General features: G+C 46.4%; 1 protein-coding gene across 3 annotated transcripts in view; it reads right to left on the bottom strand.

Moving 5' to 3' along the window:
- RNF157 (ring finger protein 157) overlaps window positions 1-17,186 on the bottom strand; it is an 83,799-nt gene that overhangs the window by 42,721 nt on the left and 23,892 nt on the right. For all 3 annotated transcript variants that reach the window (XM_047081342.1, XM_047081340.1, XM_047081339.1), the window contains exon 2: window positions 16,981-17,099. In XM_047081342.1, the coding sequence (XP_046937298.1) occupies window positions 16,981-17,099 (119 nt within the window). The remainder of the gene's footprint in view (window positions 1-16,980; window positions 17,100-17,186) is intronic.

Genomic DNA, 17,186 nt, shown 5'->3' with positions numbered 1-17,186 from the left:
CCACCACCCCTAAATGTTTCTTCATGCCCTTCTGTGGGCACCCCCTCCCTGCACCCCCAGGCCCTGGCAACCACTGATCTGTTTTCTATCCCTATACTTTTGCCCTTTCCAGAATGACAAGACATATTCTTTACAACACTTACATAAAATAGCCAAAGGCCTCTTCCAACTCGCACACTACGCTGTGTGTTCAGTTGCCTTACGACCCTCTTGCGTATGCTAGGAGGGAGAACCCAGGGTCTGAGGCTTACAAAGGGCAAGAAAATTCACTGCAGCTTGAGAAGCCTACACATGGTCTCCTGAGAGCAGGACATATCCTGGTGGGAGGGGGAGCCGCTCTTTAAAGTCCAAAAACAAAGGCCTCATTTTAAACTGTCCCTGTGTAAACCTCCCAGCTTCCTCTTCCCTGACTGCACAGCATTAGACACAACTAGGTTTCCTTCCGGTTTAGATGAATTTCTGGTGTTAAAGGAAAACATGAATTACTGTGGCTGGAACTGGATATAGATGAGTAAGAAAATTCTGCTAGGCTAAGAAGCTTGAGTTTCAGTAGAATATTCTTCCTGTCAGATCTGGCTTGACCTCACACTGAGTTATTTGGGCCTTGCAAAAGACTGAAGTTTTACTGAATTCTGCAGGAAGCGCTCAAGACCTAGGCGGGTCTTGGGTTAGGGTTGAGGTTAGGGTTCTTTGCACACAAAGGAAATAATTATGTGACCTGATAGAGATATTAGCTAAAGCTACAATCATACTGCAATATAAAAATATATCGGATCAACACACTGCATACCTTAAACTTACACAATGTCATACGTCAATTATATCTCAGTTAAAATACATAAATTAGAAGAAAGGGAGAATGAAAGGCAAGCAGAGACTTTGTAAATATAAACATATATTTACATATATCTATCTGAGAAAGGACTCCTATTTTCTTAGTATTTCCTTACCAAGAAAGAAAAAGCAGATGACCTCGTAGAAAAATCAGATAAGCTAATGGAAAAGATTTGAACGGACACTTCACAAAGGAGGAATCCAAATGGCCAATAAACAAACATAAAGGTGCCCGTCCTCACGAGTCATCAGGAAAATGAAAATTAATTCTTGGGGCACGTGGGTGGCTCAGTTGGTTAAGTGTCCAACTCTTGATTTCAGCTCAAGACATGATCTCTCAGTTCATGAGATGAAGCCCCACTCTGGGCTCCGTGCTGACAGCGTGGAGGCTGCTTGGGATTCTCTCTCCCCCCCCCGAGCCCCTCCCCCCCGCCACTGTCTACCAATTTGTGCTTTCTCTCTCTCTCTCAAAATAAATAAATAAACATTTAAAAGAAAAAAGAAAAACAAAATTAATTCTACACACCCACCAGAATGAGAAAGAGAAAATACGAGGTGCTGGAGATTTCTAAACCATGCTGGTCGGAATACAATTGGTGTCAAAACGGCTTTGGGGAACGGTTCAGCAGTTATCCACAACAGCGTCCTCCCGTGCCCTGGCAATGCCCATCCCAGGTATACTCGGAACAGACGTGGGTCCACGTGCGCAACAAAATACACACGATGGGACGGTCACAACGGCACTATTCGCGACAGCCCGGAACAGACGGCCGAATGCTGTAAACCGTAGGGTGGGTAAACTGTGGTGTACTCACACAGGAAACACACATGCAACAAACATAATCGCTACATGCGATGAGGTGAGCAAATCTCACAAACATTGAGGGTATCCGTTATATTTCAGGAAGCATAATTTTTACTTTTATTTAAAAAAAAATTTTTTTTTAATCTTTATTTTTGAGAGAGAGACAGTGTGTGAGCAGGGGAGGAGCAGAGAGAGAGAGGGAGACACAGAAACTGAAACAGGCTCCAGGCCCTGAGCTGTCAGCACAGAGCCCGACGCGGGGCTCGAACTCACAGACCGTGAGATCATGACCTGAGCGGAAGTCGGACGCTCAACCGACGGAGCCACCCGGATGCCCCCAGAAGCATAATTTTAAAAGGACAAGCCAGCCTCATGTAAATAGATCCAGAATGATCTCCAAGATGTGCTATTCAATTAAGAAGCGAGAAAAAAAAAACAACCAAGGGCTGAAGTGGGAATGGGGTGTGCGGTGACGCTCTAACACCCGCCTCCACTCCCTCCCGGCATTCCCACTCTCCAGCTGCTGAGCATGTCGGCCACTGACAGCCCACTGCGGCTCCTTCGCCAGGAATCAGGAACCAGAGCCTCCTGGTCCAAGAAAGTGCCCTGGACTTCCCCTTCATCAGACCACCACAGGGCAGTCAGCAACCAGCGAGACCTGGGCAGGGCATACGAAAGGCCAGGCCCCTTGCCTCAAGGTAGGGCGACGCTGTGACCCCAGTTGTCTTCCAAAGCTTCCCAAGGAACCAGGCCGAAGCGAGTGTCTACCAAGACCCCACCGTTGTTCAGTTTTGCTCCCCTGCCCCATCTGGCTTCTGCTGTCCCCGTTCTCAGGACAGCCTTCCTTCAATAAACAGATTTCACAAAGGTCTCCGTCTCACGTTTGTTTCCAGAGAACCTGGTATCAGCAGCTGCCTAAGGAAGTGGACTCTGCGGGTGCAAGTTGGGGGGTAGGTTACCTACCAGCCAGAGGGCAAGGAGGACCCATCCCCCGACACGGTCCCTGGCGTGTTATGGTAAGTGTACCACTGGCTGGCTTACGGGAAGTGCAAGTGAAATTGTTTCCATAAAACTGGAGAAGTGGGTGGCTATTATTAAGATCCATCCATTCACCAAAACGGGAAAAAGTCTCGGACACAGCAGTCAACAATTTAAAGCCAGGTAGGACAGGCAGTCAGCGTCCTTTGGCAAATTTCAAAGACCGCCATTTCCTGCAGCCACAGGACCTAACTTTAAGGAGTGGAGGACAAAAAGAAGGCTGTGCTCTTAGCCCAGGTACGTCTATGAAGGCAAAGTCAGGGCTCTGATGGGGAAAGAGTGGCCTCTAAGGCTTGAGAAGGGGATATCTATGTATACTCACTGGAGAACCATGAACCCCAGAGTCCCTCGACTCCCTCTCCTTGGAAGACAGGCGACACGGTGCTCTCACACAAGACAAGCTCCTTACAAGACAATGCTTGCCCTGCAAAGGACCTGCCCATCTTCCGTCTTCCCCCATGGCCATAGACCATAATTAGGGTCAAATCTCAGCATTATTCACTTGGGGCCCGCTAGGCCTGCTAAGGGTGGGGCGGGGGGGGGGGTGGCACGTGGATTTTTATGCCAAAGATGTGCAGGCCCAGGCTAACACGGACACAGATAGGACTAGAAGCATACGTGGGAGTGGTCCGAGGGCACTGGGGCAAGGAGTGTGGAATACAAAGCTGGATGAGGGACAGCCCACTGGTTACGGGGACATTCTCTCGTGACACAGAATTAGCACCTTGGCAAGCTCCCTGGGTCTAACGTGCTGGGGAAGGTGGCCTCTTGGGAGCTTAGAAAAGCAACGGACCATACTAAATGATATCAGAACTGGTGCAGCAGTCGCCGGAAGAAAAGATCAAAGCCTTGCAGAAGCAGGTACACTAGGATGGGTCTGTCATACAGGAAAACCCACCAGCTGGCCATGTCCTGTGCGGGAGCCTAGAAGAGTCCAGTTACCAAAGCCTAGACGCTGCCGCTTACACTGGTTGCCAACGTGAATCCTGCCTCACGTATCAGGGCCTTCCTCTTCCTTGGCCCTGCAACCCGAGACGAGACCTCCATCAAATCTCATTTGGACAACTGGCTCTCCTTTACCTGTCCCCACAACCCCCTAAATCATCTTCTACACTGTCATCTGAGTGATCTTTCAAAATGTGTATTATATGACACCCAGTTTAAAACCCATTAGTTGGGACACCTGGGTGGCTCAGTTGGTTGAGCATCCCCACTCTTGATTTGGGTTCAGGTCATGACCCCAGGGGTTGTGGGATTGAGCCCCAAATTGGGCTCATGCTGAATGTGGAGGCTGCTTAAGGTTTCTCTCTCTCTCCTTCTGCCCCTTTCTCCCACTCATACTCTCTCTCCAAAAAAAAAAATTTTTTTTTAACCCATAAAACCCATTAGAGGTTCCCCATGGCTACCAGAGAAAAGTCCGAAGCCTGCAGAAAAGCATACGAGGTCCCTCCGTCTAGGCCTGGCTCAGGATGCTACACTTCAGTTAGATGGAATCATCTGGAACACACAAACCACCTTCCCTTCTTTAGATGCCTTTCTGCCTTTGCTCATCAGCCCCTCCTCCGACACGTTCAGGTTTCCTGGCTCGTGGATAAGTTCCTCAGGGCAGGGACTGCATTTGCTCTGCCTTTGTGTCTCTCGTGTTCAACATTAGTCTGGAATGTCACAAGTGTTCAATAAAATGTTAAACGAAGGAAGGAATGATTGAGTCAGTCAATCAACGATTTGTGTCACGGGGAGGGGAGAAAAAGATCAACGGCATGGTGTAATGATTAGTAAAGAAAACTGTATTCTCAACCAGTACAGACACCAAATTAAGGCAAGAACAGAAGAGAAACTATTTCTTCCTCTTCCTTCTCTACTTCTCCCTTTTATATTCTCTTCCATTTATAATCCAACCTGATTTTGAAATACTTTTTTTTTTAAGCTTTACTTATTTATTTTGAGAAAGAGAGAGAGAGAAAGCACGTGAGAGACAGCAGGAAAGGGGCAGAGAGAGAGAACTCCTAACAGTTCTCTTGGGGCTCGAACTCACCAACCATGAGATCATTCATCTGAGCCAAAATCAAGAGTAGGATGCTTAACTGACTGAGCCACCCAGGAGCCCCTTGAATATAGAGAAGGTAACCCACTAGCAGTCAACAGCTACTAAAAACTACTGTTCCTCATTCATCTCCAGCAAAGTTTCTTCTCCAGAGAATTTCTCTCCTTTCTCTCATAATCTCAGGTTACGCTACAACTGCCTTCTATAGCTTCTCTTCATATTACTATACCCTGAAGTCCGCACACCAGACAGATAAAACCACGATCCCTGTCTTCCATCTTAAAGCAAGGCAGTACGTCTAACATGGAACATCCTGTTTCACTAACCTTGGCCAATGCAGAAAATGTAGCTAAAGGAAGGAGCAAACGTAGTTGATGTTTTTTTGCATTAAAAAAAAAAAAAAAATCCAGGCAGTAGTTGCAAACTATCTTCCCCAAGATACTTATCATTTATCTGCACAAAGCTGTTATTTAACAAAGTAATACAGATGCAATCAGGGTTAGGCACGGGGAGGTGGTGCCGGCAACATTCCACTTTTTGATCCGGGTGGTGGGTACAAGGGCGTCTGTTTACGGTTTCTTTAAACTGTAGGCATATGGTTTACATAGTTATGAATATTTCACAAGTCACAATAAAAAAGCGAGAAGAAAACTCATAGGAAATAAATTAAAAGGAGTTGTTTTTAAAAAAAAAAAAAGAAAGTAAGGGGTACCTGGGTGGCTCAGTGGGTTGAGTGTCTGACTTCAGCTCAGGTCGTGGTCTCGCAGTTCATGAGTATGAGCCCCGCATCGGGCTCGTTGCTGTCAGCATGGAGCTTGCTTGGGATTCTCTCTCTCTCCCCCCCTTCTCTTTCTGCCTCTACCCTGCTCACAAGCTCTCTCTCAAAAAGAAATAAGCTTTGTCCATCTGGGTTGACTCAGTCGGTTAAGCATCCGACTTCAGCTTGGGTCACGTTCTCACTGCTTGTGAGTTCGAGCTCTGCTTCGGGCTCTGTGCCGGCAGCTCAGAGCCTGGAGCCTGCTTCAGATTCTGTGTCTCCCTCCCTCTCTGCCCCTCCCCTGCTCACAATCTCTCTCTCTCTCTCTCCCTCCCTCCCTCTCTCTCTCTCTCTCTCTCTCCTTCTCTCTCTCAAAAAATAAACATTAAAAAATTTTTAAAAAGAAGGAAATTCTGACACCTGCTACAACATGGATGAACCTTGCAGACATCATGCTAAAGCCAGACACAAAAGGACAAATACTGTAAGATTCTACTTATATGAGGTAGCTAGTCAGATTCAGAGACAGAAAGTGAAGAGTGGACGCCAGGGGCTGGGGGTTGGGGAGAATGGGGTGTTAGCGTTCAGTGGGTACAAAGTTTCAGTTTTACAAGATGGAAAGTGTTCTGGAGATCGGTTGCACAACAAGTTTACCGCTGAACTGTAGGCTTCAAATAATTAACATGCTATGCTTTATGTTATGTGTATTTTGTCACAATTTTTTAAAAAACTATTAAAGCTCACTTATTGAACTGAGCAGTATGGTCACCTCTGGGAGGAAACTAGGAACAGGGAATTAATAAGGAAGCAGGAATATTAATAAGGAAGCTATTTTTTTAAATACTTAAGTAAGGGGTGCCTGGGTGGCTCAGTCAGTTGAGAGACCGACTTCGGCTCAGGTCATGATCTCATGGTTTGTGAGTTCAAGTCCCACGTCAGGCTCTGTGCTGACAGCTCCGAGCCTGGAGCCTGCTTCGGATTCTGTGTCTCCCTCTCTCTGCCCCACCCCCACTCATGCTCTGTCTCTCTCTGTTGCAGAAATAAATAAACATTAAAAATAAACAAATAAGCCAATAAGCAAATAAATAAATACATAAATAAATACATCAATACATAAATACATAAATAAATAAAATACTTAAGTAATACTGTATAAAGCCCTAAACCGTATTTAAAAAATGGGATTATTCATTCTCCAGTTTAGGCATTTCATAGTCTGGATTTTCTTTTACTCTCAGATTATTAAAAACTAGGCTGTATCCATCATGAATCAAATGGTTCTAACAGTGAATCATTGCACACTGGCACCAAGAGGATGAAGCCACCTGATTCCATATTCCTCTTCATGCTTATTCTGATCTTGTTACTGTTCTCCACAAGCCCCCAACCCCACTTGGCAAGCCACACCCTTTCTGTAGTTCACTAAACAATTAAACCATTATTTTATTAATTTCCTTAATTTTCCCACTCTATGTATTTTCCTAGAACTGTCTCCTTTCCTGCTCAGCAGTGGGCCCTTTTCCTATTTTTTTTTTTAATGTTTATTTATTTTTGAGAGACAGAGAGTGAGCAAGGGAGAAGCAGAGAGGGAGACACAGACTCCGAAGCAGGCTTGAGGCTCTGAGCTGTCAGCACAGAGCCCGACGTGGGGCTCGAACCCCACGAACCGTGGGATCACGACCTGAGCCTAAGTCGGATGCTTAACCGACTAAGCCACCCAGGCGCCACCCCCCGTTTTTTTTTAATGTTTATTTTTTTTTTTAATTTTTTTTTTCAACGTTTATTTATTTTTTGGGACAGAGAGAGACAGAGCATGAACGGGGGAGGGGCAGAGAGAGAGGGAGACACAGAATCGGAAATAGGCTCCAGGCTCTGAGCCATCAGCCCAGAGCCTGACGCGGGGCTCGAACTCACGGACCGCGAGATCGTGACCTGGCTGAAGTCGGACGCTTAACCGACTGCGCCACCCAGGCGCCCCTAATGTTTATTTATTTTTGAGAGAGAGTGAGCAGGGGAGAAGCAGAGAGAGAGGGAGCCCTTTTGCTATTTTTACAAAAAAATTTAAATGCTTCTGATTTAAAAAAAAATTCAAATTCAAATATATATTCACACAGAAAAATACAAAGTCAGGAGTATGTACCTCCCCTCACTGATGTAGCCCGAGAGTTACCACTGTAACGGGTAAAATGCATTATTCTCTTATGTATTTTATGCACCTACAAATATAAATACACAAAAAAGCATACAAATACACATATATTGTTATGCACTGTTATTTTTATCAGAAATGAAACTGGATTCTATAGGATACATAACAACTTGCTTTTTTCAGCACACCATGTGGTCATAGACGTATTTTTATCTCAGTGGGGTACAAATCTACTTTATTTTTGGTTGAATACCAGTTCTTAGTGTAGACACACTATAATTTCCTTAACAATTCCTGCCTGATGTGTGCGAAGCCCACATATCTGGTGTCAAAAACGAGTTAGCATTGTGGCAGAATATTGAGAGAAGAGGAGTAAGTTTCTCCTTTACTCAGAGATTCAGAGAAATGAAACAGGTTGGCTAAAGGGTATGCAGAACTAGAAATGTAATAAATATGGCCAAACTAAATGCCAAAGACAGCTGTAGTACAATTTATAAGGGAAGGAGGAAGGAAAGACAAGAGCATGCAAAAGGCAAGTAACTCAATCTACAACACACACCCACATACACACAGAAAAGAGGCACGTTCCTGTCATGGACTCTCATATCAAAATTCTTATGTTAAAGCCCTAACCCTCAATGTGACTATATTTGGAGGGGAGGCTTTTGGGAGGTGATTAGGGTTAGGTGAGGTCATAACGGTGGGCCTCTCAAGATGGGATTAGTGCCCTTATAAGGAGGGAAGAGAGAGAGCACTTTCTTTCTGCCATGTGGGGACAGAGCACGAAGACAGTCACTTGCAAGAAACCCTCACCAGAATGAAATCTGCCAGCACCTTGATCTCGGCCTTCTTGCCTCCAGAACCTTGAGTGATGGATACCTGTTGTTTAGCCCCCTAATTTATGGTATTTTGTTTTAGTAGCCTGGGTAGACCAATCCAGGCTCTAAGGCAACGCATGCCAGGGTACCTGTATTGTGACCCACCTGTCTGATTACACTGGGGCCAGGGCACAAACGAAACTGCAGATAGGGGGCGCCTGGGTGGTCTGACTCTTGATTCTGGCTCAGGTCACGATCTTGCAGTTTTAAGATCAAGCCCCAAGTGGGGCTCTGCACTGAGCATGAACCTGCTTGGGACTCTCTCTCTGCCCTTCTCCCACTTACGTGGGCTCCCCCCCCACCCCAACAAAATAAAGAAAATTTTTTAAATGTTTATTTATTTTTGAGACAGAGAGAGACAGAGCATGAACGGGGGAGGGGCAGAGAGAGAGGGAGACACAGAATCGGAAGCAGGCTCCAGGCTCTGAGCCATCAGCCCAGAGCCCAACACGGGGCTCGAACTCACGGACCGCAAGATCGTGACCTGAGCCGAAGTCGGACGCTCAACCGACTGAGCCACCCAGGCGCCCCGAAATATTTTTTAAAAAGAGTAAAACTGCAGGGGCTCCTGGGTGGCTCAGTCAGTTGAGCCTCCAACTTCGGCTCAGGTCATGATCTCACGGTTCATGGGTTTGAGCCCCGTGTCGGGCTCTGTGCTGACAGCTCAGTCTGGATCTTGTTTCAGATTCTGTCTCCCTCTGTCTCTGCCCCTCCCCCACCCATACTCTGTCTCAAAAATAAATAAACATTTAAAAAAATTTAAAAAGCGGTAAAACTGCAGATAAAACCCACACATGGTATCCAGTTGAAGTGCTAGCTGTCCCACAGAGGCTGTTCCTCGTGTCCTTAACTACGCCCTGCCTTCGGTTCAGACTGCCCACCGTCCTGTAGTCTGAACCATCTTTACCGTTAACGCCACTGTTCTAGTTCAGGCACCGTGTATCTTCCTTCTTATCTAAAACAAACCACGACCTAACTGGCTCCTTATCTCTTGTTTCTCCAATTCACTCTCTACACCGTGAGATGATTTAAAGAATTAATTTTCTGGGGGCACCTGGGTGCTCAGTCAGGTAAGCGTCCAACTTCGACTCAGGTCATGATCTCACGGTTCATGGGTTCGAGCCCCGCGTCAGGCTCTGTGCTGACAGCTCGGAGGCTGGAGCCTGCTTCGGACTCTGTGTCTCCCCTCTCTCTGCCCCTCCCCTGCTCACACTCTTTCTTTCCTTCAAAAATAAATAAACATTTTTAAAAATGTAAAGAAATTCAATAACAGTAGGGTGCCTGGGTGGCCCAGTCGGTTAAGTGTCTGACTTCAGCTCAGGTCTTGATCTCAAGGTCCATGAGTTCGAGCTCCGCATCAGGCTCTGTGCTCACAGCTAAGAGCCTGGCGCCTGCTTTGGATTCTGTGTTCTCTCTGCCCCTCCCCCCAAATAAATAAACATTAACAAAAAAATTAACTTTCTGGGGGTACTTGGGTGGCTCAGTCAGTTAAGCATCCGACTCTTGATTTCGGCTCCAGTCATGATGTCAGTTATGAGATTGAGCCCCAAGTCGGGAGCCTGCTTAAGACTCTCTCTCTCCCTCTCCTCCTGCCCCTCCCCAGCTCATACACACGAATGCTTTCTCTCTGTCTCTCAACAACGAAAAAGAATTAACTTTCTGAAAGGCAAATCAAATCATAATAGCTGTCATTTTTGGAAAACTTAAAATATATCTGCAAGATAGGTATTTTTATAGATGGGGAAACTGAGGCTCACTGATGGCTAATATGTTAACCAACACCAAGAAGCTACTCAGTGGCAAAGCAACTCATGACTATGACCTTCTTTACTGCCTTAGAAAGAAAGGCATAAACTTCTCAATACGACCCTCATCGCCCTTCCAACATGGGCCCAGTCTGTCTTTCCAGCCTCACCTCCCACCAACATACCTCATGACCCAATCCTTACAGCCTGCTCACCCTTCTGGAAACCCAATCTTAGTCGCTTCCTCACGTTGCTTGTTAATTCTGCCTTAGTGACCTTCCCGACACCCACCAGGGAAATCCTGCTCATCCCACCCGGTTCAAGGAGTCGTCTCTCAGAGCCAGCGCCCTGGGTGGAAATCATCCTCACTCCCCTCTGCTCCCAGAGCACTCTGGCCCTGTCTCTCACACAGTCACACAGGACTTACCGGAACACATCACAGTCGGGAGCAACCTGTCTACCCCATCATACCGCGAGCTCCTCGGGGCAGGGGCAAGCCTTCTTCATCTTTGCACTCCCAGCTGCTAGCGCAGTATATGACCCACAGATATTTACTGAACAAATGAATGACCGTGACGGACACAACGCTCTGTATGGCCCAAACTCTACTTTGTAAATGGATACATTGCCAAGTTGTGTTAAATAGCTCGCTCTCCCTGCACACCTGTGGATAAAAGGGCTGAATTTACAGAGACTTGATGCAAGTACAGCTTTTAGGTGTATCTCTGTTGGGGGGGAAGAAAGACCCACCTGTGCCTACCTTGATTCCTACGGCCAGCTGTGCAGCCCTGGCTGCAGGGAGCAGGACACAGAACCCGTGTCAAGGGGGTCTGGTGACACAACACGCGAGATGGCGCATCAGAGGCCGGACTGGAACTCAGCTGCTTTCCTCTAAGGTGAGATGATAGATCTGAACTCAGGTAGGGTCGAGGTATCACTTGATTCTTGGACAATCCTGAGGTCACCACGCCTCTAAATAACTTAGAGTTTTAGCAGTAATCTGCCTCAACAAAAGAAGCCCTCGCTCAGTAAAGGAGCAAAAAATCAGCACCAGCTCTTCCACCCCGTAGGAAGGCGAAGCATGGTCTTTATTTAACATTTTACAACGGTGATGTACAAACACAGGGATCTCAGCTCCTCTATATATGGGGACCAGAACAGAAAGACCATCAGAAGCCCTGTTGACCGCTTAAGACAATTACTTAAAAACCAGTGACTATTCTCTCCACGCAAAACTATCGGTAGCTGCAGAAATAACCAACCTGAAAGGGTAGCAGTACAGCCAACATTGTTTTTACCCTGGCTTCTTTTTACCCAGCAATCCCAAGACATTCTTCAAGCATCACACTCCCATAAAGTCAGAACTATCCCCCTTTACCAGTGGGTAATCTGAGAGCCTCAGTGATAGATTTGCCAAGGTTGCAAAGAGTCTAGTGGTTAAGATGTAAACAAAACCTGAAATCTTGACTCCAGCCTCTCTTCAACCATCCATGTCTATGCACGCTCTAGTTCATTAAATCTGACCCCTGGGACTTGATACTAAATTTGACGTTGACGGATTATCCCAAGTGGGAGATCGGCAGGGCTCCAGTAAAAACTACAGGCTGAGTGATGCGTTTGCAAGCGGTATTCTTTTTAGTTTGACCATTCAGAAATGACAGGAAATACCACAAGTCCCACAAGCCAGGAAGTCTATGGCACTTATATATTTTTTTTTTATTTTTTATTTTTTTCAACATTTATTTATTTTTGGGACAGAGAGAGACAGAGCATGAACGGGGGAGGGGCAGAGAGAGAGGGAGACACAGAATCGGTAACAGGCTCCAGGCTCTGGGCCATCAGCCCAGAGCCCGACGCGGGGCTCGAACTCACGGACCGCGAGATCGTGACCTGGCTGAAGTCGGACGCTTAACCGACTGCGCCACCCAGGCGCCCCTATGGCACTTATATTTTATGTAACAATTTATTTCAACATCTTCCACTCCTTATCTTCATTCTCCCTCGAAGGAGGAGCTGCTTGGTGGCTTTAAAAGGTTGTTCCCGGGGTGCCTGGGTGGCTCAGTCGGTTGGGCGTCCGACTTCGGCTCAGGTCATGACCTCGCAGTCCGTGAGTTCGAGCCCCGCATCAGGCTCTGGGCTGACAGCTCAGAGCCTGGAACCTGTTTCGGATTCTGTGTCTCCCTCTCTCTCTGACCCTCCTCTGCTCACGCTCTGTCTCTCTCTATCTCAAAAATAAATAAATGTTAAAAAAAAAATTTTTTTTTTTTTTTTTTTCCAACGTTTATTTATTTTTGGGACAGAGAGAGACACAGCATGAACGGGGGAGGGGCAGAGAGAGAGGGAGACACAGAATCGGAAACAGGCTCCAGGCTCTGAGCCATCAGCCCAGAGCCTGACGCGGGGCTCGAACTCACAGACCGTGAGATCGTGACCTGGCTGAAGTCGGACGCCTAACCGACTGCGCCACCCAGGCGCCCCAAAAAAAAAAAAATTTTTTTTTAAATAAAAGGTTGTTCCCTTTCCTCCGCAACCGGATGCCCACATACTGACCCTGGGGGACATGTTGCTAGAGAGTAGAAGTCAAGTCCTCAGAACTCAAGCTACAAGTCCATGTTCAATCTCTGGGCCGTCCCCCAAACAGGTATGGTGTGCAGTAACGACAAAACACAGAGGTCAGACCAGCAGATGGAATATACACCAAACAGCAGCTCTCTCAAGGGACACTCAGAGAGAACATGTCCCTGCCACTCGGTCTACTTTTAGATCTCTGTCTGCATCTCACAAATTACACTTGATGATCTACTAGGACAGACTCACAGACAGGATATGCACAGAGTTCCTGAGCACACATGCTCTGAATAGCAGAAACCGGAGTGCTTCAGGCTCTGGGGCTGGACGGCTAGGTTCAAATCCCAATTCAACCACGTACAGGCTTAGTGATCCTTGTTTAAATTCTTTGCATCCATGTTCCTCATCTGTCAAATAAGGACCTTCCTCACCAGGGTGTGAGGACAAAATGACATAACATGTATGAAGAGCTTAGAGCAACCAGTCCTGACAAACAGTAAGTGTTCAATGAATGTTAGCCATGATCATTATGAAATAACGTGTGGGGAAAGAAAAGGAAATGTGCCACGTTTGTTCTGTATACCTTCTTTTTTTTTTTTAATTTTTTTATTAATGTTTTATTTTTATTATTTTTCAGACAGAGAGAGAGTGAGCCAGGGAGGGGCAGAGAGAGAGGGAGACACAGAATCCAAAGCAGGCTCCAGGCTCTAAGCTTTCAGCACAGAGCCCGAAGCGGGGCTCAAATTCATGAACCGTGAGATCATGACCTGAGCCGAAGTCTGATGCTTAAACCATTGAGGCCCACAGGCGCCCCCTGTATACATTATTTCTGTATATATCTGAAGTTACTCCAATTTGCTTTATTAACCTGAAATGATGATATCTCCTGAAAACATCTGCTCTTACAACATTAAGCATATTTAATGATGACTACATAGAAACAACAACCAAAATGTCAATACTCCTCTAGAAAAAGCCTCAAACTTCAGGTCAGGGCTGCTCTTTAGGGCTTCAGGAAGACCTCAGTCCTCCACAGGCTCACAGAGAAGCATAAACAGGGCAGCTGAACCAGGAGTCTGCCAGCCAGAAGAAACCTCAGTAGGAACCAAAAGAAGTATTTATTTGTTTTAAAATAATCTTTATGGGGCGCCTGGGTGGCTCAGTCGGTTAAGCGTCCGACTTCAGCTCAGGTCATGATCTCACGGTTTGTGAGTTTGAGCCCCACGTCGGGCTCTGTGTCAACAGCTCAGAGCCTGGAGCCTGCTTCAGATTCTGTGTCTCCCTCTCTCTCTGCCCCTCCTCCACTCGCATGCTGTCTATCTCAAAAATAAATAAAAACATTAAAAAAAAATCTTTATGGTCTGAAAAGGTCAAAATTAAAAAAAAATAATAAACTATTCTCACACAAGAAGAAAGAGGAAAAGAAAGGAAGTAATTGACGTAAAAAGAAAGGGCCATTTTTCAAGCACGAATTGACTCCCAGGGAGGGAGGCACAATTCTTACCTGTCTCTGTCAAAACAAGACAAAACAAAACAAAATAAAACAAAACACCAAAGATTCTTCTACTCTAATTGCTAAGGCACCAGTAACAAAATCAGAGAGTGGACATTTGGTGAGCATGAGCTGGCATGACCGAATACGAAGCAAGAAGGATGTGGTATTTTGAAAGCACTCCTGGTCTGTGAATTAGGGGAGGGGGTCACTCCAGATAGAAAGGGAGAAACCAGTGAAAACCCATCATCAAAATATGTTTTTTAATTAAAGCTCAAGATGGGAGACAGTCCCTGGATGAATCTCCCTAAAGGAAAAAAAAAAAATTCTCCAGGTCACTTATCTACCTAAAAGTCTTCAATATTCCCCATAGCCTACAGGTAAGAGTCAAAAGCCTTAGGGGTAATGCAGCCCCTACCTACCTTTCCAATCGTGTCTCACCATCAGGAAATGTCTACTCCTGCCAGCCTGGCTTCCTTATTTGTTCCCGGGAGAAACAGACCATGCTCATTTCAGCTTGGTGTCCCCAGCGCCCATCACAGTACCTGGCACACAGCAGTCGCTGGGTAAAGGTCTGCTGATTTGACAACAACGGGAAAACATTCGGGCCTGTGCTCTGCACCCGCTCCTGGAAAGCCCCTTCCCCACCCGTCTGGTAAAAGCCTAGGCCTCTCCAAAGGCTCGCTCAACACCGTCCGCCTCTTCTCCACACGAGCATGAGGGGGTCAGGCCTGCCGTTCTCCTCTCCTGCTCGCAAGCCCCACAGTATCCAATCACTTCGGACCTCTCCAGCTATTTACGCATCTCCTGTTCCTGTGTTTCATCTGCCCCACTGACCCAGGAGTTTCTGGAGGAAGGCAGGGCTTTTTGAAGCAATGAGAAGCAGTGGAAAGGTCATCGACCTGTGGCCAGGCAGACCTAGTTATTGGAGTTTGGGAAAACTTTATGTAAATAAACACTTAGAACAGTGCCTGGAACAGAGCATGCACTTATCATTGGTCATTTCTTAGAACCTCAGTTCTCTTGCTTATGAAACGGGATTAATAATTGGGGCACCTGGGTGGCTCAGTCGGTAAAGCGTCCGACTTCTCAGGTCACGATCTCATGGTCCAGGAGTTTGAGCCCCCGCTTCGGGCTCTGTGCTGACAGCTCCGAGCCTGGAGCCTGCTTCAGAGTCTGTGTCTCCCTCTCTCTCTGCCCTCCCCAACTTGCGCTGTCTCTCTTGGTCTCTCTCAAAAATAAATAGACATTAAAAAAATTTTTTTAATAGGATTAATAATAAATCTTCTGGTGCCCCTAGCTGGATCAGTCAGCAGAGCATCAACTCTTGATCTTGAGATCATGAGTTCAAGCCTCACATATTAGGTATAGAGCTTACTTAGAAATTAATAACAATAAATCTCTGTCAGGTGGGTCTTACGAAGATTAGGAATAACGTCTGAAAAGTCTCTAGGACCTTCCTTAGCCACTCACTAGCCATATGGCAGGCTATTCTTCCAAAGCCTCGGGCTGGGTGTGGAGAGGATGCTACATACGTTTATGGCATGAGCTGAATGAACAGAGACATAGCCTAGTATCAATTCAGATATGAAGGGAAACCTTTTCAGTCATTCATTCAACAGCTCGTTAAGGGCTTGTCAGTATGTATCAGGCTTTGTTCTAGGTGCTAGGACGCAACAGTAAAAATAGTCCTGACCTGTGAAATATACATTCTAAATTTTTTTTTTTAATGTTTATTTATTTTTGAGAGAGGCAGAGACAGAAGGCAAGTGGGTTAGGGGCAGAGAGAAAGAGGGAGACACAGAGTCTGAAGCAGCTCCAGGCTCCGAGCTGTCAGCCCAGAGCCCGACGTGGGGCTCGAACTCACGAGCTGTGAGATCATGACCTGAGCCGAAGTCGGACGCTCAACCGACTGAGCCACCCAGGCGCCACCCCCCCCTTTTATTTTAATTTTTTTTTAATGTTTATTTATTTATTTATTTATTTTTATTTTTTTTTAATTTTTTTTTCAAGGTTTTTTATTTATTTTTGGGACAGAGAGCGAAAGAGCATGAACGGGGGAGGGGCAGAGAGAGAGGGAGACACAGAATCGGAAACAGGCTCCAGGCTCTGAGCCATCAGCCCAGAGCCCGACGCGGGGCTCGAACTCACGGACCGCGAGATGGTGACCTGGCTGAAGTCGGACGCTTAACCGACTGCGCCACCCAGGCGCCCCAATGTTTATTTATTTTTGAGAGAGACAGAGACAGGATGCGAGTGGGTTAGGGGCAGAGAGAGGGAGACACAGTGAAATTTACGTCCTACAAGGAAGGGCAGATAAAAAACAGAGGGCGAGACAGAGAAATACAAACTGATATGGTATTAAGTGCTATGAAGAAGAGAAAAAGAGGTGGCATTTAGCAGAGACAGGAATCTTTCGGACATCCAGACATCGGGAACCTGTGAGATGTCCTCCCCCTTAGGCAGACTCCCACAGTCTTTCCAGGGGTCAGCCTCTAGTGACTGGAGACCCAACGCCAGCCAAGGGGCTGTGGCCTGGCTCCCAGGGACCCTCTCAACTCACACCGAGCTACAGACACCTCCGAACCAATGATTACAAACTTATTTTTATAAGACTGTTTGTATTGGCCACTGAAGCCCCACGCGGAAATAAACAGGTCATAACCATACCGCTACTGGTCTGTTCCCCAGAAAGTTCAGATCACTGTTCTCTCCAAATAGGTAACCTTCGGGGTGCGTGGAGTCAAACTTCTCTCCTCCCATAATGAAGTGGCTGGCAAAATAGCTTCCTAGACAGGGAGACACAGAGACATCAAACAGAAACCAGTCAAACTAAACCAGGTAAAAAAACTGACTCGAAAAAACGTTAATCCTTC

Source organism: Lynx rufus, unplaced genomic scaffold, assembly GCF_022079265.1.
Source record: "Lynx rufus isolate CCGP_SWC_20201006 ecotype Redwood Valley unplaced genomic scaffold, mLynRuf1.p SCAF_18, whole genome shotgun sequence".
NCBI classification, from domain to species: domain Eukaryota; kingdom Metazoa; phylum Chordata; class Mammalia; order Carnivora; family Felidae; genus Lynx; species Lynx rufus.
Note: the sequence above shows the minus strand (reverse complement) of the source record. Positions and strands in the feature narration are given on the sequence as shown.